Below are 24726 nucleotides of genomic sequence, written 5' to 3'. Positions count from 1 at the left end.
TGAAGGAAAGAGAAGGGAAATAGAATAATGTAAGAATAATGGTGTCTTCCTCCACCACCATGACATTTAATGGCCCAACAGTGTCTGATGCCTGAAAGTACAGATGAAATAGAAGGTTGGAGAATTTTAATTTAGTGGCTTGTGCTCTACTGTCTATTGGTCTTTTTGATATAGATAGAGTGGCTCAGATACCTGGTAGAGGTTTGTGGTATAATTCTAACTCACAGGAAGGAGTCCACATTTGTATTTCTTGCTCAGGCAATTTCCCATTCCTTTTTCTGAGGCTGTGTCTCAGGGAAGGCTAACCCTGGGATTTGGTGGAACCAAAAAGGCAGGAGCTGTCTGTTCTGTGAGACCCATGTGCTTGGCTTCAACTGGCTCCTTTCAAAAGCCCGGCTTTCATCTGGAGTCCTCATTTAAGATCCAGTCAGATGGCTGACCCCATCAATGGCACTGCTGATCTTTAGAGGCAGAGTACTCTGGAGGCAGCACCTTGTTTGTTCATCCATATTGTTTGTCTTCTCTGTTTTGCTCCATGAAAAAAATGGGAAATCTCCTCTGTCTGCTCTGTGTGAGTGGAAGCATAAGGAACAGCAAAGCTGATCTCTGTTCTGCTGGATAATATCAGTAAAGCTGGTGCTCACGGGAGGGATGGAGTTGGATCTCAGATTGGTTTTGAGCTCTTCATACTGCAAGGGAGTTCTTGACATAAGAGGTTCCTAGGCACTCTGCTGCCAGGGGAACTGGAGATTGCTGTATGGTAGGAAAGCCTCAGAAGCACAACTAGAAGTTAATATCCATGGGAAGGGCAACCACAGAAATAATTCCCTTCATTGGGCAGCATGCTGGCATGTATGGCTGCAGAAGGTGGATCAATAAACATGAGAAAAAGCTCAATGACTCCAGTCAGAGGGAAGGAGTCGGGAAATATTCCAGGAACATGTCCCTGTGGACTTTGGGGTTATCTCTCAGGAGGTTTTCCTGACAGGATCTGCTGCCTATCATCTGGGAGGGCCTTCCTGAGCTCTTGATAACTGATGGGAAGCCACAGGCTTCCTCCCTTGCCTTGGGGCAAATGTATGTATTTGGGCTTAAGTTCAGAGGAAGTAAAGCTGAGATTGCTGATGGGAATCCAAAGCAAGGAGTTCTGGGGACAGGAGGGCTGCTGCATTAGCAGCATTGTTCAGGATTGGCTTTAAAATTCCAGATCGAGGCCTCCTCCCAAAATTTGATCTAATGTTTTTATTTTTAGAAAATACAGAGCCTGTAGAGACACAGTTGAGATGAGCTCTGGGTTTTTTCCAGTCAGTGACCTTCTGGGGCATACACAGCTCATGCCTCCCAGCTTTTCTCTGTCATCGGCAGTGACAAATACTGTCTTGTTTCAAAATTACTGATGAGGTTTCCATGCAGGTCCTTGCTTCCAGAAGTTTAGAAATTCAAGGAAATGCTTTTGGAGCAAAATCACAAGGTTTGATGACAGACTGGCATGTGATGATGATCATTCACTCTTGAGGCTGTACTTTGCCATCTGTGTTTCACTTGGAAAAGCAAGGTTGTGCAGGAAAGCCCTGTGAGGAAAACCAAACCCCTAAAGTCATTCTGGTTGGGTGGAAGGACTTACTGATTTATTCACCAGCCATGTGATATATCCAAATGTCCTACTTGATCTTCACGCCAATGTTTATGGAGTCCTTCTCACCTGGGGTCAAAGCATGGAGGTGTTCAGAAAAGTGCAGAGCACCTTTCCTTTTCATCCACCTCCCTGTGCCTCCTCACAGACAATTTCCATGAGAAATATTTCTGTGAGCAGCTCCTGGCTCTGGGAAATAGACTGAACTAACACGGTCAGCTCTGCAGACCCATGGAAACAGCAATGAACTGGATTTTATCAGTGGCATGGAAAAGATTAATGCTGTGTTGCCTTTTAATTCAGTGTCTTCTGGCAAGGGTTATTAATTTAGGGCTTGGCCTCACGCACCACTACCACATATTTGTAAAAGATCAGCTGAAATTAGCAGCGCAGAGTTGCGGTTATTTTAGAAATGGTTAGAAATTTTGCTGTGGGTCATAGGGGAAGGATAGGATAGCTGTGATCTGCCCTGTTGCTTCTAGCTGACCCAGTGGATCAGTGATCCAGTGGATCAAGCATGCAGCACCATGGCAGGGGGGTTTAGTCCATGGGAGAGTGGGGTACCTCCCAGCAGCTGCACTGGCCACTGCCCTCCCCAGTGATATCTAACAAATGGTACAACTTGACAGAGATATGACAAGATTTACAAGATAAGTGCCTAGGATAACAATTTAATCTGGGACTATCACTGTTCTGTTTTTTCTTTTTAAGTTAAAATCCATGCGATGCAATGTCAAGACAATGTTCACCTTGAATACAGCATGTACTTCTTGTGCTGCAGTGCCTAAAATGTTGTGTCCAAGAGGCTGGTTAAAGACCACCCAAAGATCAGGGGTGAGGGACTGCAGGTAAGGCCTGTTTCCTGTGTTATGCTTTTAATGCAGCCCTTCTATGCAGGGAGTAGTGTGGTCTTCAGCAGAACACACACATGGTTTTGAGCTGTAAAGCTCCACAGAGTTCTGTTTTCAGATGAGTTTATGGCCCCTATTATTGTTGCTTTTGTCTCCTTGTAAATCCCACTGAATTTTTGCTGGGCAGGTTCTATATATACAGAACAAATTAAATTACAATAACCTCTTAACTTGCCCTAAATAACCTGAGTTTGTTAATCCTGCTGTAGCAATTTAACAGAGGTCTGTCTAGCATAAAAGCCTGTTTCAGACCCAGAATTCCTTAATGGCTTATTAGGAAAAAAATATAATGATAGTTCCCCTTGTATATCCTCACAGCTTCCAGCAATAATCCTCTGAACTTTTAACCTTCCTAGTTCACTTTATGACAATTGCTTGTTCATGTGTTCCTTGCTCATACTGTGTTGAGCTTGGCAGGTAGGAAAAGGATGAAGGAAAACTGAATTTACTAGGAGGCTTTTGTAAAATGAAACACTATAGATTATTGTTTGTGTATGTATTCAGCAGTGAATGTTAACTGTTAATATATAGCCCCATTGTCTGCTCTTTCTCTGATTCCCTCACAGTACTTTAAAAATAGTGGTGGCAGTTTTGCAGTTTATAGCAGTTTTCACACACACACAGGAGTCAGATGGAAGCCAAAGTAGCAATACTATTGAGATAATTTCCAAGTTCCTTTTGGGAAGGATGTGGTGCCAAAAATAAAATGAAGTGTAAGAATAATGCGAGTCTATGCAGCTTTTCTGAGTGTTATCTACTCTTGTGGTGGTTGTTGGACAGACCCAAGAATAGTTTTGTACTGTGTACGTGCAGAACAAGAGGCACTGCCACCAAGGACTCACCCTGTGTGTAGAGGGGAGGGATGATGGATTGAAAAGAAGATGCTTCCTTGAGGGATTTAAGGCATTTGTCCAAGATTTAATAGAAAATCTGTGAATAAAATGGCTATTAAATCCAAATTTATGGCATCTTAATCTGGAGTCCTTAGTAAAAGACACAAAGGAATGAGTCCTGAAAGGAGATTTTGTTCTTTCAAACTTATTTTAGATGTGAAGCTGAATGCTGAGTCACCCCGGAAATCCTACCTTTTTTTCTGTGCTGTTTTACCCTTCAGCACCCAAGGTTTCCATCCTGATGCAAGATCCTGTCTCATGCCCAGTCCCTGACAGGTTTCTTCTAGCCAATCTTTGAGGCTTAAATCAATGGGCCTCTTTAGAGAAGACATAACTGGAGTGAAACCTCTTGTGTGTGTGTGTGGAACAGGGGATGAGGGCCCTTGCTTCCCTTCAGAGCTCAGGGCACTGCAGTGTGATTGCCTAGAAACCCTCCAGCAGGCCTGTGCTGGGTTTTTGGTATAATCATAATCTTGGATTATTCTTTTTAAGATACTCTGTCAAGTTAGGAGAAAATACCCTTTCCCTGCCAGGGTGCCATCATATGTGTAAGAAGGAAATTGAGGAGAAAAAGTGCTGTCCAGGATTCTGGGGTACAGAGTGCTATGGTAAGTTTTGGGGTTTTTTACAACAACCTCCAGCTGTTGAACCAGGTCAAACCTTTTTTAATAGGAGGCATTAAATATATATTGAGGTGATTAATTTTCATTATTCCTTGAACACTCACAAGGTCTCTATTATCTGCCTGGGAGCATATCTGTCTGTTCAGCACATAATCTCTTTGCTCCAGATGAGTTTAATCCCCTTAGATTTAACACATAACACAGCCTCCTGTGGTGGAACTTCCTTTTGTCTCTTCTATAAAAATAAACTTTTGGAAAGGGATGTTTTTGTTCCTCTTTACAAAAGTTTCCAAAGGAAGAGGAAGATCTTTCTGATATCCCTCTTGTCTGCAGTGCGTGTGCCACGTGTGCTGCTCTATAGTCTGGAGTTAGCCAGCTGCTCAGCCACAGAAAATACTTAGCAATTCCAACCCAAGGTGAAAATAACCATCCCAGAACTCCCACTCAGATTTATGCCAAGTAATGAGAATTTGTTTTGTCTTGTCTCAAAAATCCAGAAGCAAGACCTACTAAGCTGAACATTTCTCACACGTTTGACTGACGGAAGATGGAAAGTTCCCCTCCAGTTATACAGAAAATGGGAGACTGAGTGCTTGAGCCTGTTCTCACACTAGCTTTGAATAAGCAACTGATGTGATTTCATCAGAGAAATCACAGATTTCAGAATTATCAGAGATAGTCCTCAGAATTTCGAGGTACCCCACTCTAAAGATGTGGGGACCCTGTTTTTCTGGGCACACTTCCAGCTCTCCATGAAGTCAAGGAGAGCTGAAAATGCTCAGTGTCTTTGCAAAGCAGGCGCTGTCTGTTCCTAGTTCCAGAACTGCCCTCACCTCTCAGTGCTGCTGGCAGCAGTGGCCCAACCTCAAAAAATGCCTTTCAGTGCCTTTGCTGAAATTTAGTTATGGCTTATTGGGACTTTTCCTTAGACCTTTCACCTCTGGGCCAGTGTTAGGCATGCTGGATAATTTCCTGGTGAATTGGCCTTTGTTTTGTACAGCTGGAATACCTGGGGCAGGAGGAGATGGAAAGGTGCTGGTTGTTCAATTTAACCTCATCTGTCCCGTCTCTTACCTGCTAGAGTGTCCAGGTGGCTCTGAAAATCCCTGCAATGGCCATGGGACATGTTTGGATGGTATACAGCAAAATGGGACCTGCATCTGCAAGGTGAGTGCATGATTTACTCTGAGGGTGATGTGCTTTGGCAGAGGGAGTTGTGTGTGTGGTGTCTGTGCAGGTGCTCTGGGTGGATGCTGCCCTTCTGCCTGGAAGGCTATTTGCAACTCCTTTCATCCCAGCATCAGTGTCTGTGGTTTTCCTGCAGCATTGCTGTTGTCAGCAATAGCACTAAAACACTGTTGGTGATGGTGTGGAGTTGGGTGAAATAAGGAAAGAATTGCATGAATTTAACCCCTGATCAGTTGAAATAATTGTGTCTGTCTGTGGCTGCAAGAAGCCCTGAGACATTTTGCTATTAATGAGCTATACCCAGGTAGGCAGAGGCTCCCTCTCTCAGGAAAAACAGGAGAGATGAGAAAGAGAATTTAGGACAGATATTTTTTTCTTTTTTCTTTACCACTCCAGACTTAGTAGAACCAAACTATAGACAATTGAATTGAATTGAATTGAATTGAATTGAATTGAATTGAATTGAATTGAATTGATTGAGTGGTGCTTCTAAAATGTATAGGGTAATGAATCAGTGTTAGACTTGAAATTTTCCCCGATGAACTGTTATATTTTTACAGCATCCTTAATTAACAGCTCAAATTCTACCTCTTGGACTCATCTTTGAGGATAGTTGATTTTGGAATTAACTCAAAGACACCTTATATCAAATAAAATGTATGCTGAAGGTCCCTGAGCCCTGTAAAATCAATGTAAAACATCCCACTGGTATTAATGAATTCCAGATTCCTTTTTCAGAGATACATCAGGAGCCAGCTGGAACGTTCCTGTCTGTCTCTAATTAGGACATTGTTTCCTCAGTGCCCAGCAGAGTTTCCTGGCATTTGCATGCCCTCTGTGTGTCAGCTTACACTGGGATCTTCTTTGCCACGGGGGCTGGTTAGTGCTGGAGCAATGAACAGATCAGTTTTCTTCTCTGTGTTGCTTCAGATGTCACAGAAAATCAGAAATGGGGAGAGACTTTAAACTATAATGATGTGTGAAACAACAGAGTGACATAGAAAAATAATATTTGGCACATTTTGGGGCCCTTCTAGGAGCAATACAGTGGGTATGGCTGCCAGAACTGCCGGGATGAAAATCGTTTTGGCCCAGACTGTCAGTCAGGTAAGAACAAGTCATTCAAGTGAAATCTTCACAGAAATAACTGAAAACAGGAAAGGAGGAAGAAGAGGTTGAGTGAGGAAGGTGCTGGAGAGGGGGAAAGTGGCAGAGAGCTGGCAGTGTTCAATAGAAGGTGTCTGGGCATTTTGTCTTTGTGCCCTTCTGCACTGTCCCATTAAATAAATGATTCTCAGCTTCTCACTCAAGCAGTCCATTTTTCCTCTTGTAAATCTCTCTCCTCCTGCCCCACCCCCACTTACCCAGTCTATCCCACTTTCCTCTCTTTCTAGCCAGGCCATTACCTACATCCCTGAAACACCCCATGCTCACTTCCCAACTGTTTTTCAGATGCCTATAACAGCTCCACTTGTCTCCCAGCTTCTTCCTTGCTGCCCTATGTAAAAAAAATGATTGCACACTGTGCTGCCTCTCATGTATGGCATTTTGGGAAGTGAATTATGGGCAGTGCAGCCTGGCTGTTACAGGACCCCTTTTTGTCTAGCTCCTGCTTCCACACAGGTGGGATAGGTGTGATCTTGGTGGTTGTGCTCATGTGTTAAAACACACACCTGAAAAACTGGTCTAGGTCTTGCATTCAGGGCTACTCTTACCTTGTCTTCTTGAGCCCAGGACAAGCAATTTACCCTCACAAAACTCTGACTGGCATCCTATTTTAAAGGAGCTAGTGGATTATTGGAGGGAAATCAGGATGCCAAGTGCCAGGGCAGCTGGCCAGTGTGTTCCTGGAGCCCTGTGCATTGCCTGGCAGCCGAAGGGCTGAAGCTTTGTCTGGACTTCCCTTGCAGAGTGTGACTGTGTGCACGGGGAATGCAACAGCGGCATCGCTGGGAATGGGAGCTGTACATGCTATGGAGGCTACACAGGCCCCAGGTGTGACCAAGGTAAACACACTGGTAGCTGCAGAGGGGCTGGGAGAGCAGTCCTATGATATGGGCTTAGGTGTCCCTAAAAGGGCAGGGAGGCACTGAATAGGTTGGGAATGTAGAGGAAAGATCATTTGAGCTTTGGAGATTGAAATAGAGGGAAAAGCTGGGGTCTATTCCCCACTTTGTGATAGGGGTTAAGATGAACCATCTCTATATGCCTCTCTTCTTTCTCTGGACACCAGCTAGATCTCTTCTCTCAGCCTTGGGAAGACCTGACTACCTAGGCTGCCAGGAACTTATTGCTGCCTGCACTGCTCATATCCTCTGGCTTTTGAGCCAGTTTGGGGTCCTCGGAAACCACATTTGCCTTTATTTCCAGATATCCTGTAAGGTGAATTATATCTTCTACCAGTGCCCTACATGCTCAAAGGGAAACTCTCTTTGCTGTGTGACTGCAGAGCTCCCCCTTTGCAAAGGTGTGACATGCGAGGCCAACAGCGAGTGTGTGGTGAGGGATGGGACAGCCCTGTGTGACTGCAAGCTGGGCTACAGGAAACAGGGCAGCACTTGCCAAGGTGAGAAACTTCTCTGTGACCCTAAATGGTCCTGTTTGGAAAAAATCCTATCACACTGGTGTCTGCAGAGGAGTTTGATTACTGTGAACACAATGCCTGCTTCACTGCAGAGGTTTAAAACCCTTTTTTTTCAGGAACACCCATAAGATAAAGGGCTAAGCTTTTGGCTCTCCTTTCACTTGGTCATAAAAGCAAGAAGTGAATTAAAGTTGCAAGTTCCATCCAGCACTCACTTATAATTATGCATTAAATAGTGACAGCAGGATATTGGTGAGTCTGAACCAGTTAAAATAATAAGGTGTGGAGTCCAAGGAGCTCTTCACTGATTTAAAACTCAAGTTTTTGAATTGGTTTCCTTAAAAGAACACTGATAAGATGCATGTGATGAGCTAGCTATGGATAGATGTTTTCAGTGGCTCTTTACAGGTTTTGCTGACCAAACTGCAGTTTCATGTATCCTCAGATATGATGCAAATTCAGAATCAATCCAAGCATCCTCTGTCACTCACACTTCTGTTACTGAAGTAACATTGAAAATGTGTCATCCAAATTCCTCAGAATAAGACCCCCCAAATGTCTGCTGTCTGGAATGATTTCATTTCCCTGTGAAATTTTACAAGTTTAACAGTACAAATTCCTTATGCTCCATTCTTTCCATTCCTTAGAGTGTGTTGTGCTGCATTAAGTGCTGTTTTGAAAACAGAAGTTTGGTTGTGCTCACCTCTAATCTCTTTAATTGCAGCTGAGGATCCTTGTACTCCTTCCCCATGCTCCCCCTTTGCTGTATGTAAAGTTCTTGGATCACGTACATATGAATGTACCTGCAAAGAAGGATTTCAAGGAGATGGAAAGATTTGCCAGCCCATCAACCCTTGTGTTGACAGCAATGGAGGCTGCCCAGAAAACTCTACAATTTGTGTTTACAGACGTCCAGGAGAGGTAAGGCAATAACAGCCAAAACTGGCCAGGGGAGAAGATCTTCACATGAACTGATGAATGTTTTGGTCAAATCTGCTCTCCTCACCTCAGATTATGCAAAGGGAAACCAGACAGCTCTTTTGTAGGATAACTCACACAGTAAAAGATGGTGAATGCAGCTCTATGATCACTGTGTTGCCTTCCCTTAGGCAACTTGTGTTTGCAAGTCTGGGATGAGTAGGAGAACTCCTTCATCCGAGTGTTTGGCATATCCCAGCGACTGCCGGCAGTACCTTTGCGACGTGACTGCCACGTGTGAAATTAACTCTCAGGGGACTCCTAGGTAAGCCAGTTTGAAAACTGCAAATAAAGAAGCTTATTCTGCAGCTAGAATGGAAACTTGGTTTGGATGAGCTGAATTTTGAAGAAGCAGAGGGTGATCTCAGAGTACGGGCCAGAGTTACCCTTTGAGAACCTGTAACAAACCTATTGAAAGTAGAGTTTTACATCAGTCATTGTAAATTATTGCATGTGGGTCACAAAATGCTTTAAATCTGGGGTGGCAGAGTCTTCTTTGATGTGAGCTGGAGGTGTAGCTCCCCAAGCCAGTGGTGGTAGAAGTTAATAATCATTAAAAGGGAGATTTGTGGCTTGTTTGCTCAAATTTGCTTCTGAGGAATAAGACTTTGTCTCTTCTCCCAGTCAAGTCTGTAAGCAATAAATAAATTAGAGTTGCAGAGTGACAGAGAAGGGGTAAGTTGAATAAAGAAACACCAGACCTCACGTAGTCCTTTGGAGCAAAGCATCTACAAGTTTGTACCCCTTAGATGAGAAATATGTCTGGATAGAGGATCATTTTTGCATAATGGCTTCTCAAACACCAGAGAAAGATTCCCTGAGAATTTTATGTGTTTTCAAGAAAAGGTAGAGCTTCTCTGAGACACTGAAGAATGAAAGAGCAATCCCATCTCCTTGATCCTTCCTTCACCAATGCTGTTAAGACTATTAGCATCCACTTGCTCACTGTATGCTCCAGGCCAAGACTGAAACACAGTGGCTTCCTTTTCTGAAGATCTGCTAGCACAGTGCAGGACACAGTGTTCAGTGCAGTCCCTGCCTTCCAGATCTGTTCCCCAGCAGCTGGCACTGAGCCCTCTGAAGCTGGAGTGGAATCAAATTCCTCCCCTGTGTCGCATGTCTTTGTATGGCTGAAACAGAAAGAGCAGAGCTGATACTTGGACAAAGCCCAAACGGGAAAAAACATCTTTGGTAGTCTCTGAGTGATGACTACAAACCCGTGTGAACCAGGACAGAGATTTTCACATGTAGATAAGCTTTTCTGGAAAAGTCATTAACCTGTCTGGGTTCCTCAGTGAGTTCCAGATGAACTGTAGCTACCTGGTGTGCTTGGGCTGGCTTCTCACTGCAGCCAAGGGGTCACATAGGAGCTGTTTGATAGATTGTCACTTAGCCTGTGGGTTTTATGCAGTACCTCAGATTTTCAGATGCTGAAATTACTACAACTGACTAAATATCTAATTAGAAAGGTGTCAATAATTATATTGTGGCAATCTGTACTCTGAACTTTAGAGAAGACAATCCTTATGTTGTTTGTATCTGAGAAAGATACATCTCCATTCTCTTTGGGTAGATACAAATTGGTTTTCCTGGCAGAAATGTGCATCTTTTTTCCTGTCACTCAGTTCAGGCAGAAGTTATTCAGCACTTACCTGCATCCCTCGAAGAGTTCCAAGCCAGGTTGGGTGGGGCCCTGAGCAACCTGGTCTAGTGGAAGGTGTCCCTGCCCATGGCATGGGAGGTTTGAACTAAGTGATCTTTAAGGTTCCTTCCAACCCAAACCATTCTATGATTCTAAGATCTTAGAGCTGGGATTGGTCTTTCAAGTGTAGATACTGGCATGTTGTTCTACTTGGCAATTGTTGAATGTGCTGCAAACTGGTTTACAATGGTTTGTTATGTTTCATCCTTGCCTCACAGCTGTGTGTGTAAAGAAGGGGAGATTGGAGATGGGAGAAGCTGCTATAAAGATCTCTTGGGTGAGATAAATCAGCATAATTTGCGAGGAAGGTTTATAAGGAAGCTAAACGTCGCCAAGAAAATGTTTGGTAAATGCTTTTTTATTTTGCTTGGGGGTTGGAGCAAGCTGGGGACAGGGTAGCAGTGCCAAACTCCCTCTGCTTCCTTGTAAGCAAATACTTGTTGCTTGCACCAGGCTGATACTGTGTAGATTGAATTGTGCTGTTAACAAGAGGAATATTTATTGCTGTGATTAAACCACCACTGCCTGGCCCTCTTTTTACAGCTTCTGGGTGCTCAACATTGCTGACTAAATATGGGCCCTTCACAGTCTTTGTACCATCCCTTCTTCCCATTCTTGACAGAATGCAATTCAACGTAAGTTTTCTTGGTTTCAGCAAATTTTTGTCTTAAGATTCTTTCCTGCTTCAGTTCTGCAGCCTGTAAAAACTGATTGACAAGAGAGGAACTTTGGTGTGAACTGTTTACAGAAATCATCTCTTGGGAATACTTTAAATGTCTGGCTAAGTTGTAGCCTTCTAGAGAATGTTACATTTCTCACATTATTTTAAAAAACTCTATTTCTTTCTTCAATACTGACAGAGTTTGTTTGTTTGTTTTTAATGTCAGGAAGTGTAAAACTTTCTGGCCATTCTTCTTTCAAAGCTCAATCCTCTTATGTATGACTATAAAACTTTAAGTGGCTTTTTACTACCCGAGGGTGTGATTTTCAAAAGGGGTCAAGTATTACATCAAAGTATTGGAATTTCAAACTATGGTAAAAAATACTAACTTCTGGATCCATAGAAAATATATCAGGAGAGACCCCCAAGTTACCTAGTTGACCCGTTCCCCCAAGGATCAGTTTCACCTCATTCAGTATTGATAGTAGATTGTTCTAAAAAACAGCAATGATGGTAAGCCCAGAGAAGAAAGGAAGAAAAGAAGAAACTAAATGTAATATCAGTGGATTAGACCCTCTGCAAGGTCCAGCGTAGGCAAAGATTGCACTTGGGGAGCTTCAGCAAATTTTACGATCTGGAGCATGCAAGAATAAATTTTAATATGTCCAAGTCCAATAGGTTTCTCTCCAGGGGATTCCTCTAAAGTCACTTGCAGGTTAATCAGTCTCCCTCTTGGATATGTGCACAAACAGAAGAGTTTTGACAGAGTGCTACTCCAGTGAATCAAAATGAAGAGGAAAGCTCAGTCTTGTATGCTAAGAATTTCTCTGTGTGTGTTAGCTGGGAGAAAGGTGCTGTTGTGGTAAATGAAGTTTGTGAAAGAACCTGTCATTTTTCTTTTTTGTGTGGGCTTTCCTCCCCAAAGGACACAGCTGCTGAGCAGTTGTGCAGAATGCACATTGTTCCTGGTCTGCACTTGATAGAAGACATGATAAAAGCCAAGACTATGTGGACCTTGTCAGGACATCAGCTGACATTCACTAGCCTGGTAAGGAATCTCCTGAAGGCCTGGGGTACTGTTTTCACATAGGAGAGGCTGGAGCTTGAGCATGGTTTCGTTGATGGGCTTTCTTCACTAGAAAACCTTTTTCTGTCATCAAAACAAGAAGCTCGTTTGTGTAGTCTAAAGCAAAGTGATTTAAGACCAGACACCCCAAGCAACCACATCTCCTGTCTCACAGACAAGCAAGAATCTGACATGTGGATGGTCTTTCCAAATGCTCTCTATATGCACAGTGTTCTGGAGAAGAGACCTTTTCCCTATACTGTCAGCAGCTATAATATCCATGTGGCTGACAGGGAAGAGGCAACAAAATCTCCCTTCAGACTGAATCCTTCCTTGGAGTTTGTGTGCTTGGACACAGCCAGATGCTGAATATTTCCTCTTCTAGTTTCTCTTTTCCTCTATTATATTTTCCTTAGTCCTCCTAGCAAAGAAGTTTTCATTGTTGTGTTCTGACGTGGAAGGCTCTTTTTGTCCTTTTCCAATTGACTCACATTTTCCAGTATCCACTGCTCTCTCCATCCTGGACCTTTCCAGCATGCAAGCCCACAGGTGGCCAAGGGGGAGAGCCCTGTGTTTCCTCTCTGAGGATCCAGCCTTGGCCTTGAGGTCTAGGTCATAATACATCAAAAGGACAAAGTGGTGTTGGGAGCAGGGGAATCCGAACTGAGTGTGTCAATGCTCCTTTTAAAATTCTTTCCTGATTGTTTACTTAGGAGCTCTTTGACCTGGGAAGTCTGCACTCCCCTTCCTTTGTTTCAGACTGAGTCCTTGGTGATGTGAACTGAAGTTTAGGGCAGGGAGGAGCAATTCAAAAGGCACATGGTCAAACGAAGAGCACAGGAAAGCTGTGCTTCCCTGAACTTGAATCACAGCTACAGCACCAAGGCTTGGATGCTTACTTTGTGGGTTAAGCTTGGCACACCCTCACACACTAGGCTGCAGGGCATGGATCCATACAAAGTGGAAGGACCAGACACTGCCTTGTAATTCAGTGAGCCTGACTGCTCTGGTTTGTTATGAAGACTCCTTGTAGGCACAATGAGTCAATAAAAGCTGCAGTCAAAGCTGTAGTTCCAGGATTGCCTCCAAATCAGCTATGTGGTGGTAAGGGCATCCTTTTGTGATACAGAGCTGTGATCAAGCATTGCTCACACTCAATTCTGGAGCAGGGTGTCCAAGATGAGGTTTTTTTTTTTTTTTTTTCTGTATTTTAAGACTTTAAAGTCCCACTCAGGATCAAAATATCACCCAAACTCAAGTAGGGTGGGGTGCTTGTCTTACACCCAGGCCATCCCTTACACTTACTTTTTCAATAGTAACTCTGGCTGTGCCTTCCCCTTGCTGACCCATAAGGACAGATTTACAGTTGTATCATGGTAACACAGATGTACCACAAGGAAATAATGAATTAATTAATTAATTATTATTACTCAGACATACATCAAATCTTTCCGGTATCAAGATCTGCCAGGGGAGCTGTACAACATCTTGCAATCAAATCTCCCAGCAGCCAATGGCATCATACATATTGTCAACAGCCTCAGGAAAAAAACCAGCCCTGACAACCTCAGAAATCCACAGGTACAGAAGCATTCGTATTTCTTCTCTTTTGTGGGGCAGCAGAATGAACACTTTTTAAAAAGCAATTTTCATCATTAATCTTCCAAATCAGTGAGGCTTTTTTTAAAGGGAAAAGGCTATTTATTTTGTTTTCAGGTCTGATTAGGCCTGTTAGGTATTATTAAAATACCTTCAGAAGTAGCTAATAGTAGTGCATAGGCCAGATAAAAATCTCACAATGATGCTTTTACAGTGCTTGGATGAGAAGAGAATTCTACTTTCATGAATAAAATCATAGCAAATGAGCTCTTCTTCTGCTGTATCTTACAGAATGTGTATCTTACAGGACTAGTATTGAAAAGCATTTCTCACATAAAAATCAAACTAAGATTTTCTTTAATGGGTCTGCAGTGCATTTTGAAATTATAATCAAAAAGTTGTCTGTGTGTTAAATGAGAACAAATAATCACTAGACTGTGCTCATCTCCTTGAGGATGATGGTCTCCTGTAGATCTTTACATGCAAACCACAAGCTTGGCATTCCAGTATGTTCTCAGAGCTGGCTTCAGTCCCAGCAACGTTTTTCCTCTTTGTATCTTCTTGCAGAAAACCATTGGTGAGATCCTTGCCTCAATGGAGATTTTCAGTAGATTTGAAACTATACTGGAGGTAAGCAATTTTGTGTCTGCCCAGGAAGCTGTGGTATTGCTGCTGTACAGAGCCTGCTGCTGATTTGGGGGGAATTTTTAATAGCATTTAAATACATCTCAGTGGTTTGGCTTTCTTTCTGGATGTTTTATTCTATGCCATTTTTTGGTTTTTATTTTCTTATTTTACCTAAGCAAATGTCATGGAAAAGATTGGAGTTTTCACATCTATAGGGGATCTGGCACAAGCAGCAAGGGTACATGCCTTTTTCCCTTCTTCCCCTTGTTCCTGCAGAGTTGCTCTCCAGACATGTTTACTTCTTGACCACAGTTGAATCTCTGTGTGTTTAAAGCATGCAGGGAGCATTAGCCCGGGACTCCCTTGTTCATATTTGCTGCATTCCCACCAGGGGCTTCTTGTCCCAGCTATGGTTTTGTGGCACTTACACTTGTGTTATATCACACACCTGTCCCTGGTGTACAGTTGCCTCCTGCACATTTTGCTTTACAACAGCTCTCTCTTTAGTGAGCTGTTTAATATTTCCTCTCACTTCCTGCTGGACCCCCCTCATTAGCCCATGTTACATTCATGATGAAGTTTTCTGTTGTTTTTGCAGAACTGTGGCCTGCCTGCAATACTGGATGGACCAGGCCCCTTCACGGTGTTTGTACCCAGCAATGATGGTGTGGATAGGCTGAGAGATGGAAGGCTCATTTATCTTTTCACAGAGGTGGGAGCCCATAGTACTGTAAGACATCCTGAGCTGGCTGAGTTGCACTGGGCTGTGCTGGAATGACTTTGTGCAATGGATCTGGCCATTGCTGAAAGCTGTTCTTCCTGGGGGTGACTAAACCATGTCCTTGTTTCTGTAAGGCTGAGAGAAGTGGATGCTGATGGAACTTGCAGTGAGAAATATGGTCAGCCAGATTGCTTAAATCTGGTGTTTGACTTTCATTCCTCACCCCAGCTTTGGGCGGGGGAAAATGAAGGAACTTATTCACCAAGTGAATTCACTGCTAATAGGCAATGGCATTGTCAGTCTCTCATTCGAAGAAAATGTAGTCGCCTCCTCTTACTCCTGGGCCTTGAAGGGGTATCTAATTCTCATGTTCTCTTCTTTCCTTAGGGCATAAATAAGCTTCAGGAACTGGTGAAACATCACATTTACACTTCAGCAGCGGTAAGGCAGGCAGCTCTAACCCCCGACCTCCCTCAGACCAACACCTTAGCAACTCTTTTGTCTGGCATAGAGGTCACAGTGTTGATTACTTCAGTTGCTGTTTCTTGGACTTCCCCTGGAGAAGCAGAAATGTAACTCAAGGTCTGATGGGGCAAAATGTTTGCCCTGAACGGAGTTGCCAAAAGGGACAGCTGTGCTCTCTCTCCATCATGGAACTCTGAGTTTTCTGGAGTGTTGGTGCTCCCTAGTTGGATGGCCTTTACAATGAAAATATTGTCCAGCAGAGTTTGCTGCAGGATGCAAAAATAACAATTGTCCTGGTTCTCAGAATTCTCTACTCAAATCATTAAATTTCTGAGTACAGAAGCTGCAGTTTACTTTTTTTTTCTGCCTTTAAGCTTATTTTTTCAATCAAAATATGTTCTCTATTATGCTTCTGGCTGAACTCTCATTGTTTATTGAATATGTCCTAGAAAAAAACATTATTAGTCTGACTCTACTTGCAGCTGTATTAGTAAGAGACACTGTTAGTGACACTTGATTTCAGCTGTGCTGGACAGTTACCTAAACAAGGAATGAAAACCAAGGCAGCTGCCACCAGCACTGCTGTGTTTGTGGTTCTGCAAACAGTTCACACAAAGTCCTGGATTACCCTCTGACCCATTGCTTGTTTTTAAGGTATTTCATGAAATGTAAACGTTAAGTCCCCTTGAGAAGTTTTTCAAGTGGCAGGAATCATGGAAGGATTCTGTAAGCTATACTGAAATGACCCTGCTTTTTCATGGTACCACCCCCTTGTGTTTTATTTCAGGTGACTGTAGAGCAACTGATAATGATGCCACACATCGTTACAATGGCTAACCAGATACTTACCATCAACATTAGTGCAGATGTAAGTGTGAATCAATGCCCTTTGGGGCACACCCTTCTGTGCCAGGAGAAAGTCTGCATGTGGTTCTGAGCAATGTGGTTTCAGCCAATCTCTGCTTCCTCCTCTGCTTAAAAAAGTAGACTTAAATAAGATCATTGAATTAGTTTGCTTCTTATCCAATCTGTGACTCCACTAAGAGGCTTGGCCATTTGTGTGGTTGCCCTTGATGCTGTGAACCATCTGTTTCCCACACTGGCTTTATGTTGTTGATCCTGTCTAATGGGCTAAAATTGTGTTTCTGCATCAGGGAAGAATTCTGATGGATGAATCAGGGATCCCCTTAAAAATGCGAGACATTGTGGCTTCAAATGGTATTATTCATACTTTGGATGGCATCTTCATCCCTCCTTCAATTGTTCCCATTTTGCCTCACAGATGCAATGAAGAGCAACATAAGATTGTGATGGTAAGTCAGCTTCTCGCATTCTCATGCTCAAGCACAGCTGGTGTTTGCTGTGCACCCCACACTCACCTGGAGGGCCAAAAGCAGGCTGTGTAAACTGCATTTGGGAAAGGTGGTCTGTCTGAAAGTTTCCCTGGTGTGATCTTTGGCAGCACTGTCAGCGTTTCTTCTGCTTGCACTTGGCACTGCCTCCCTGCTAATCAGCAAATGTTCCTTGTAGGTTGTTGTTCTTTCTGTGCACCCATCCTACCTTTGATTCCAAAGTACATTTGCCTTTTCCTTTATATGATCTTCTTCCCCTGGAGTTGCTAACTCGGCTGACAGTGCTTTGTTCCCATCTCTGTCAGCACTGGTCTCCTGTAGCCTGGAAAGGAAGCAGGCATTCAGTAGCAGGACCAACAAATGCTGTGCAGTATTCTCACATGAACTGTTTCATACACCTTATTTGAGATTCTTGCTCCCTAGTTGATCACTGGTAGGTTACTGAGGAAAGAAGATGAGGCTCTGAATAGCAAGAGGTTTGGAGAAACACAGTGAATCCCAAGGGGCCAGAGTGTCCACATAACTTGCTGATTCAGTGAGTTTTGCTGCTTGGATGCCCAAAGTGCTTTCCAGCCTAGCAGGATGTCTGGTGGCAGAGAAACTCAGAGAGTGCAGACACCCCAGCTTCAGGGAGGTGCAAACATCTCCTTGAGACACATGAGAGATTTCATTTCAGTGATAAACGTGGCTCATTTCAGACAGAGGAAACTAATAGCAGTTAAATATTTCAGATCCATGTTGTGAGGTTTTGGATATATGCACCAGGAACAGTAGCTCTGTAGCATTCTTGGCATGGGGAAGGTGTTCCTTTGAGAAAATTATATTTTTGCCTCTTCTTTTCTTAACAGGGCTCTTGTGTGGATTGTGAGGCCCTCAACAACAGCATTTGCCCACCTGGCAGCAAGGAAATGGTAAATATTTGTAGTTATTTCTGTAATTTCTTTGCATAATGCCAAACAGGCACACTGACAGTTTCTAACTCAAGCCACTTTCAAATAAATAGGGAGCAGGAAAGGCAGCCAGTAGAGAGGCTTGTTAGAGGGTATGTATCCAAGCTTTGTGGTCCCAGACAGTTGCCCACTAGCTGCTCTGTGCAGTCTGTTATTATGGAGTCTGCTTGCTGAATCAATGTGGAGCACAGTGAGAAATTCTGGTCTAAATGAAATTGTAGACGTGCAGCTTTTAGCACTTCTGCTCTGCCTCAGGCAGAGATTTCCTGCCCACATGCAGGGTTTGCCAGCTCCTCCAGAGTCTCAGAAGCAAACCTGATTCCACAAAAATACCATCCAGTACTGCCTCTGCCTATATCACAGCCAGAGAATCACAACAATCTTTCTGCTCTGCAGAGGGTGAGAAAAAGTTTGTTACTGGCCTGTGCTCCCTGTTGATTCAGAGATGAGCAGAGCTAGCTGAAGGTGGAGGAAGGAGGAGTGCTGCTGTTTGAGTTATCCCATGTTAGCAGAACACCAAGTTCCAGGAAATTGCAATGTGAAGACCAGACCCAAGATGTTGTTTGTGAAAGCCAGAGAGGTGCTCACCACCCTAAAACTCTGATTGTCCTCTGAGCGGTCTGACTTTCAGAAAAACTTGCTAATGCTGTCTCAGCATGGATGTCTGAAGTAGAGATCTGCAAAATCACCAGTTGCTCATTTTCCTGCCTGACTGAGGCTGGCAAAGTCAGAATCACCTGGACCCTGTGTCCAGCTCTTAGACAGGTCACTGAGCATTCTTCCAATGTTATTTGCAACCCTTTCTCTTATGTCTTCCTCTCTTCATCTCACCTTTGTCTTTTTCCTTCCCTCCCTCACTCTCTAATTCTCTCCTTACTCCTTCTATTTCCCATTCTCCACCCCTCCTCCCCTCTCCCATCTCTTTCCTCTCCTCTTTCTTACCCTCTATTTCTCCTCCCTGCCACCCTTTTCTCTCCCTTGTCTCCTCTCCCTCCCTTCCTTCCCCTGTGCTTGCTCTCTCCCTCATCACAGATATTATTATTAGAACTAAAGGACAGCACCTTGGCTCAGGCTTGGGGACTCTTGGGAGCAGGAGGAGGCCACTGTGTGCCTTGGTCCATCCTAGGCCTGCCACACCTGTGTGCTGTTCACCTTGGCTCCTCGGTGAACTTCCCCAGCTCAGAGATAGGCACAGTTGCTCTCTGCAGCAAAAAGAGCCAAGGGGAAGGTTACAGTGCCAATGGCTTGTTTTGTTTGTGCAGGAACCAACGCTCTCCCCAAAGGAATGTGTTTACATCCATGATCCACAAGGCCTGAACGTCCTGAAGAAGGGGTGCGCCAGGTACTGCAATCAAACCATCACGGTGAGTGTGATGGAGGAGCACATTCCCTCTGGGAGAGCTCAGCTCTGCCCTTCCTCATTCACCAGGAACAGCTCTGACTCTGAGTCGAGGGGGCCGGATGGGAGCAAAAGGAAAGCTGTCCCCATCACATAAACAAGCTACCTGCTTTTCCTTTGTCCAGGAGAACACAGGGTACCAACCTACTGCAGATGTTAGAAGGCAGCTCAGTTAAACCTGAGTGCAATAAATAAATAAAATAAGGCATTCCTGTTGTGACCTGCCGAGCTGTAGGAAGCCACAATTGTGCAGTGTTAACTGAAGTGTCCCAGCTTTAGCATTTCTCCCAAAGGAAGCTGGGCACAGGGAAAGTGCTGTAAACTGTGAAGTGATTGCATCCTGTTTATAAACCACTGTCAGATGGTTTGGGAAAGTCTCTCTAGTGAATTTATGGACCTCATGTTTGTCTGCAGCTCCTGAGCTCTCACAGTGCCAACTGTATGTAATGATTTGTGGGTGTTTCGTTAAATACTGCTGTTTGCTTGTATTATCATTGCTCTTCCTTTGGTCAATCATGACAAGGCCTGCAATCCAGGACTGCTACATCCCTCCACAGGAATGCAGTTCTGGGCAAGGATAAAGTAAAAGTGGCTGGACCAGCACTATTAAAGAATTAAAAGTTTGTAAAAAACATGCATCCTCTGTGTCAAAGTCACAGAGCAAGCAGAAAATAACGGTTTGTTCTGAGAAGAATTGGCTGTGAGCAGGAAGAGGGTCATTGCTGAAAAATAATGTAGGTGCAGGAGCTCCTAAGAAACACAGATGCTAAATACAACATTCTGTTTCCCTCCATGGCAGAGACAAGGATCAGAATTTGAGAATTATGAGCACAGGAGTACTCCAGGAAATTCTTGTTTAGTCATGTCATTCCTTACCAATTTTGCTTTTTTTTTCAGAAACCTGGATGCTGCAAAGGGTTCTTTGGTCCAGACTGCATGCCATGCCCAGGGGGATTTTCCAGTCCATGCTATGGCCGGGGAAATGTAAGTGTGGAGGAACCTTCTGCATTGCAATGAGCAGGTGCATCAGTGTGGTTGGAGAGTGTAGTTTGAGATAAGTACAATTCAGAGTCTGTGCTCCAGGGATAAACCCACAGAGGTGGTAGAGAAGATCCAGGGAGAATGGCACATATTTAGTGAGAATTAGGTCATGGCTGTTGGGCACAGCTCTGGCTGTGTGGGATCTTGTATTACTACCACCACTCTTCAAAGTCCTGTGAGTATCAAAGGATCTTTGATGGATATCAGTGCCTTGGCATTCTCTGAGTTTCAATCACTTTGTTTTTTTTTCTTTTCTTTCCAGTGCAGCGATGGTATTCAAGGGAATGGCAACTGTCACTGCTTTGAAGGTTTCAAAGGCACAGCCTGCCACATCTGTGCAAACCCAAACAAGCACGGCGAGAACTGTGATGAAGGTTAGTAACTCTGATGGAGAGGCTAAAGGAAAATTTAGAACAAAGATAATGGTGCAAATTCATGTATATTGGATTCTATTCTGGCAAGACCAGCGTCGTGAAAGAAGTGACAAAATGTCATCATGTGTGTCCTTTCAAACAACAGTAGAGAAAATATGTTTGATATGACAGTGGTGATGTTTTGGAAACATCAACCTAATTTAGATCTCTCCTGTTAGGAAACAAGACAGTTGACAATGACCTTGAGCTTGATAGCCTAAATCTGAGTCTGTTCTTACAGCCTGTAGAAAACATGGACCCAGGTAGTCAAAGGATCTGTTCCCTGGCCAGGCTTGATTTGTGATGGATGTCTCTCAGCAGACATCCCCTCTGCCAAGAAAAAACATGGAATGATTATTTGGTGTCACAAGAGATTGTGAAGGAAAGTTGGAAATCTACAACTGTGATGGATCCTGGACTTTTTGTACTTACTGATCCTACTGCATGTCCTTGACAGATTGTGGCTGTGTCCATGGTGTCTGTGACAACAGGCCTGGCAGTGGGGGGGTATGTCAGTCCTGGTCCTGCAAGGAAGGCTACACTGGGAAATTCTGTGACAAGACATCCAAGAATTGTGGCCCCAGCGGGCTGTCCCAGTACTGCCACCAGCACGCTGTCTGCAGCCTCAATGACACAGCAAGGTCAGTCTCTGTGGCACATTCAGGGGCACGTTGCCTTTGTACAGGCACATGGCTGCCACCCCAGTGGCTGTGTGTGTCTTTGTACTTGGTGCACAGGATGGTTTCAGTAACTCAGCCAGCCTGCTAGTAATAAATCTTGCTTGCTCGAGGGACTGCTCTACCTGTGTCCCATTTGTGTTTATACTTTTAAGGTGCATCTGCATGGATGGATACGAAGGGGATGGGTTTTCCTGCCAGCCCATTGACCTGTGCAGTCAGCCAGAACGGGGAGGTTGCTCACAGAACGTAAGTGGGGTCAGACTGTGAAGAGTGGAGAGGCAGCTCCTCTCAATCACAACAGGGATCCAGGACTCCTGGGACTGTTACAGATTTTGTGTGATTATTTTTCCTGTCTGTCAGATGAGGTGGAATAACAAGTGCTTTGGCATAGTCATTGTAAAGATGTTGATCATTTGGGTTGGTGCCAAAATGTGACACTCAAGGATAGTTTGGCTGGGTCACACCAGATATTTTATCAGCTACACAGATTAGCTGTACAGATAATTTTTGGTTTGCAATGATATTCCCCTCAAGCTCTTCTAACATGTGTTACTTCCTCTGTAGCTTAACTGTGAGATCCAACACATATTCCCAGTAACCATCAACACTACATTTGTATCCATGGTTAAAGACTGTGGTGCTTCATGTTTGAAATTACTGCCAAATGATCAGACCTCATCATAAATTAGACCCGTCAGTCAGAGGAAGACATTGGGCCATATACAAGAGAATAGGATGGCACTGGGTACAAAGTAGGTCTTTTCCTGAGAGAGATCTGCCATCTGTCATTGATTCCATCCCAGACATCCAAGCAGGAGATTGTGGTCCTCTTCAGGGAATACTTATTGTGTAATGGAAGAGCTTTACACAATGATAATGAATGACCTGCGGGTTCTGAGCCACCTTAGACACAAGTGTCTATCTCTCTGAAAACACAAAATGTCTCCAGAATCACTTTATTATGAAGTTTTCTATGACTTTTCTGGAGAAGGTGCTTCCACCCCCCATCCCGAGTGCTGGAATCAGAGTTGGTTAGTCAGAAATTCTCCCCAGTGTGAGGAAGATTTGTTGCTGTATTTTCATTGCACTCTCTCCCTTTTGCTGGGTGTAATTCCTTCTCTGTCCCTTCTCCTGAAGGCCCTGTGCACCAGTACAGGCCCTGGCACTGCCACCTGCCAGTGCAATGTGGGCTGGACTGGGGATGGCAAGGCCTGTGTGCCCATAGACAACTGCAAGCTGGAGAGCAGAGGGAGCTGCCACCTCAACGCCGACTGCCTGTACGTCGGGCCTGGACAGGTATGAGCAAAGCTAAGCAGCCTGGTGGTAGAACTAACACTCCCTCAGCTGCTCGCAGGTGGCCTTGGATTGCCAGAGGTAAAAACTGGGCTGGCCAGCAGCCAAGCTTGCTTGTCCACTGCCAGAAACACCAGCTGCAGCTGCAACATCACAGTGCCCTTGCATGTGAAGTGCACTGGTGTGTTCAGGACTGCTGCTCCACTCTGGGACTTGTGCAGCAAAGGGACAGGACTACACTCTGTAATACAGCTTGACCTAAGGCATCAGTTGCTGCATCCCCCTGTCCCCTGACCACAGCATTGAAGAGCATGTGCAGCTGTTCAGACAGTCTGTGGAGGGAGCTGGGCCAAGGACAATGCATGTTGAGGTAGGAGGAAGGTGCACATGAGAGGAGACTTCTCAGGGTGCTGCTTCTCCCCACTGAGCATGGGGAGCATTGCACAATGTGCTGAAAAAAGGTACAAAAGCTGTAGCAGATTTTAGTGAGGTGAAATATGTGAGTGCTCTCCTAGATATCTTGAAAGCAGGAAGCTTTGAAATTAGCTCCTCTTTCTGCCATTCACAAAGTCTGTGTCATTCCCTAAAAACCTGGAAATAAAGGAGGAAACCATCATCTGCAAGTGACCCCCATAGCCAAGCAATGCAGGGGATCAATGTGCTTGAGTAACCAGGCAGCTTGTGGGCTGTGATAGAGGATGATGCTCTGCTAAGGAAAAAGCTCCACATTTCCAGGTCTTCAGGGACCAGGAAGAAAACTTGGGAAAATAAATTAAGGATAAATTCTGCTGCCTTAGACATTTTTTGGATAGTAAATGAAGATATTCTGGTAAGTCTATAAAACTGAAATGTCTTTTTTGCAGAGCAAGTGTGTCTGCAAGAGGGGTTATGCTGGCGATGGCCACAGCTGTGATGCCATCAACCCATGCCTCATGGACAATGGGGGCTGCCATGACCTGGTGAGTAGTTAAAGAGCTGTTCTCAGGCTGGCATGGCCGGGCAGGCTCACCTGCTCACTGACAGGTTTTGCAGCAGCCATGGCATTGAGACAATTGCAAAGGTTTATGTTATGTCATCTTACTGGCCTGCACTGATGTGCTCCAAAGATGATTTTTGTGGGTTCACACAACCAAAGCAATAACCTAGGCTTAGCTGCATGAGGGGAACACTGAGTGCCACCATAAGGGCAGCAAGGGGAAGGTGTTTGTGTGTGCTACTCTAGCCCAGCCTGGAAGACCAGAATTCAGTTCTGAGAGAGGTGTAACTCTACATAACCTGTGTTTGCTCTCTAATTTCTTCTTCCTTTCCTTGTATTTGCAGGCTACGTGCGTACCCCTTGGTGGAGGAGAGAGATCCTGTGTTTGCTCTGAAGGCTACATTGGGGATGGCATGACGTGCTATGGGGACATTCTAAAAGTTAGTGAAGAGCAAATGTCTGAGGCCTTTTTGAGACTGGAAAGAACTGGCTCTGCTCTCTCTTTACTTTTCCCTGTTACCTGAGTTGACTCCTACCAACATCAGCATGAAGCCCATGTGTATTCCAAGGCCACAGGGACAGAAGAAATGCCAGGACTAATTACTGCCAGTGAAAGCATAAGCTGCTTCATCCCTGTGCAGGCAGCACCTGTCCTGTGCAATAAGTCATCTTTCCTTCGTTGTTAGGAAAGTTTTTCAGGTCAGAGCTGTCAGGCCCATTTTCTGTCATTAGAAATATCAAAGGCTATGGTGGATTCAATCTTTTGTCCCTGATACACATGAACTCATTGCAAATGAGTTAAAAAGAGTTTGTTTATTTGGAAATATATATTTTTACTGGCTGAAGTTTGGTTTTAGAAATGCCCATCTCTCCTCACAATACATGGTGCCTGTAATGGCTGTGAAGTGAGAAGAATGTCAAAGTCATTGTTGCCAGATTTGATATTGCAAAAGGCTCCTTTCCCCCAACCC

At 44.2% G+C, this 24726-nt stretch overlaps 1 protein-coding gene and 1 long non-coding RNA gene across 3 annotated transcripts in view; one reads left to right on the top strand and one right to left on the bottom strand.

Annotated features, from left to right (window-relative positions):
- STAB1 (stabilin 1) overlaps window positions 1-24726 on the top strand; it is a 52949-nt gene that overhangs the window by 4459 nt on the left and 23764 nt on the right. For both annotated transcript variants that reach the window (XM_068201694.1, XM_068201695.1), the window contains exons 3-28: window positions 2345-2481; window positions 3930-4045; window positions 5142-5227; window positions 6286-6355; window positions 7159-7254; window positions 7698-7814; window positions 8557-8753; window positions 8942-9075; window positions 10731-10858; window positions 11056-11147; window positions 12099-12221; window positions 13674-13820; window positions 14406-14468; window positions 15064-15177; window positions 15574-15627; window positions 16439-16519; window positions 16806-16964; window positions 17852-17914; window positions 19216-19317; window positions 20250-20336; window positions 20656-20767; window positions 21264-21447; window positions 21639-21732; window positions 22624-22782; window positions 23643-23738; window positions 24100-24195. In XM_068201694.1, coding sequence (XP_068057795.1) covers window positions 2345-2481; window positions 3930-4045; window positions 5142-5227; window positions 6286-6355; window positions 7159-7254; window positions 7698-7814; window positions 8557-8753; window positions 8942-9075; window positions 10731-10858; window positions 11056-11147; window positions 12099-12221; window positions 13674-13820; window positions 14406-14468; window positions 15064-15177; window positions 15574-15627; window positions 16439-16519; window positions 16806-16964; window positions 17852-17914; window positions 19216-19317; window positions 20250-20336; window positions 20656-20767; window positions 21264-21447; window positions 21639-21732; window positions 22624-22782; window positions 23643-23738; window positions 24100-24195 — 2907 coding nt within the window. The remainder of the gene's footprint in view (window positions 1-2344; window positions 2482-3929; window positions 4046-5141; window positions 5228-6285; window positions 6356-7158; window positions 7255-7697; window positions 7815-8556; window positions 8754-8941; window positions 9076-10730; window positions 10859-11055; window positions 11148-12098; window positions 12222-13673; window positions 13821-14405; window positions 14469-15063; window positions 15178-15573; window positions 15628-16438; window positions 16520-16805; window positions 16965-17851; window positions 17915-19215; window positions 19318-20249; window positions 20337-20655; window positions 20768-21263; window positions 21448-21638; window positions 21733-22623; window positions 22783-23642; window positions 23739-24099; window positions 24196-24726) is intronic.
- LOC137480576 (uncharacterized) lies at window positions 8031-19435 on the bottom strand. Its single transcript, XR_011002977.1, has 2 exons — window positions 19015-19435; window positions 8031-9940 (listed from the first exon to the last, which is right to left on the bottom strand). It is a non-coding gene; the product is annotated as an uncharacterized lncRNA (long non-coding RNA).

The sequence above is a fragment of the Anomalospiza imberbis genome, chromosome 11 (assembly GCF_031753505.1).
Source record: "Anomalospiza imberbis isolate Cuckoo-Finch-1a 21T00152 chromosome 11, ASM3175350v1, whole genome shotgun sequence".
NCBI lineage: Eukaryota > Metazoa > Chordata > Aves > Passeriformes > Viduidae > Anomalospiza > Anomalospiza imberbis.
The sequence above is the reverse complement of the archived record's forward strand: the minus strand, read 5'-3'. Positions and strand labels throughout refer to the sequence as shown.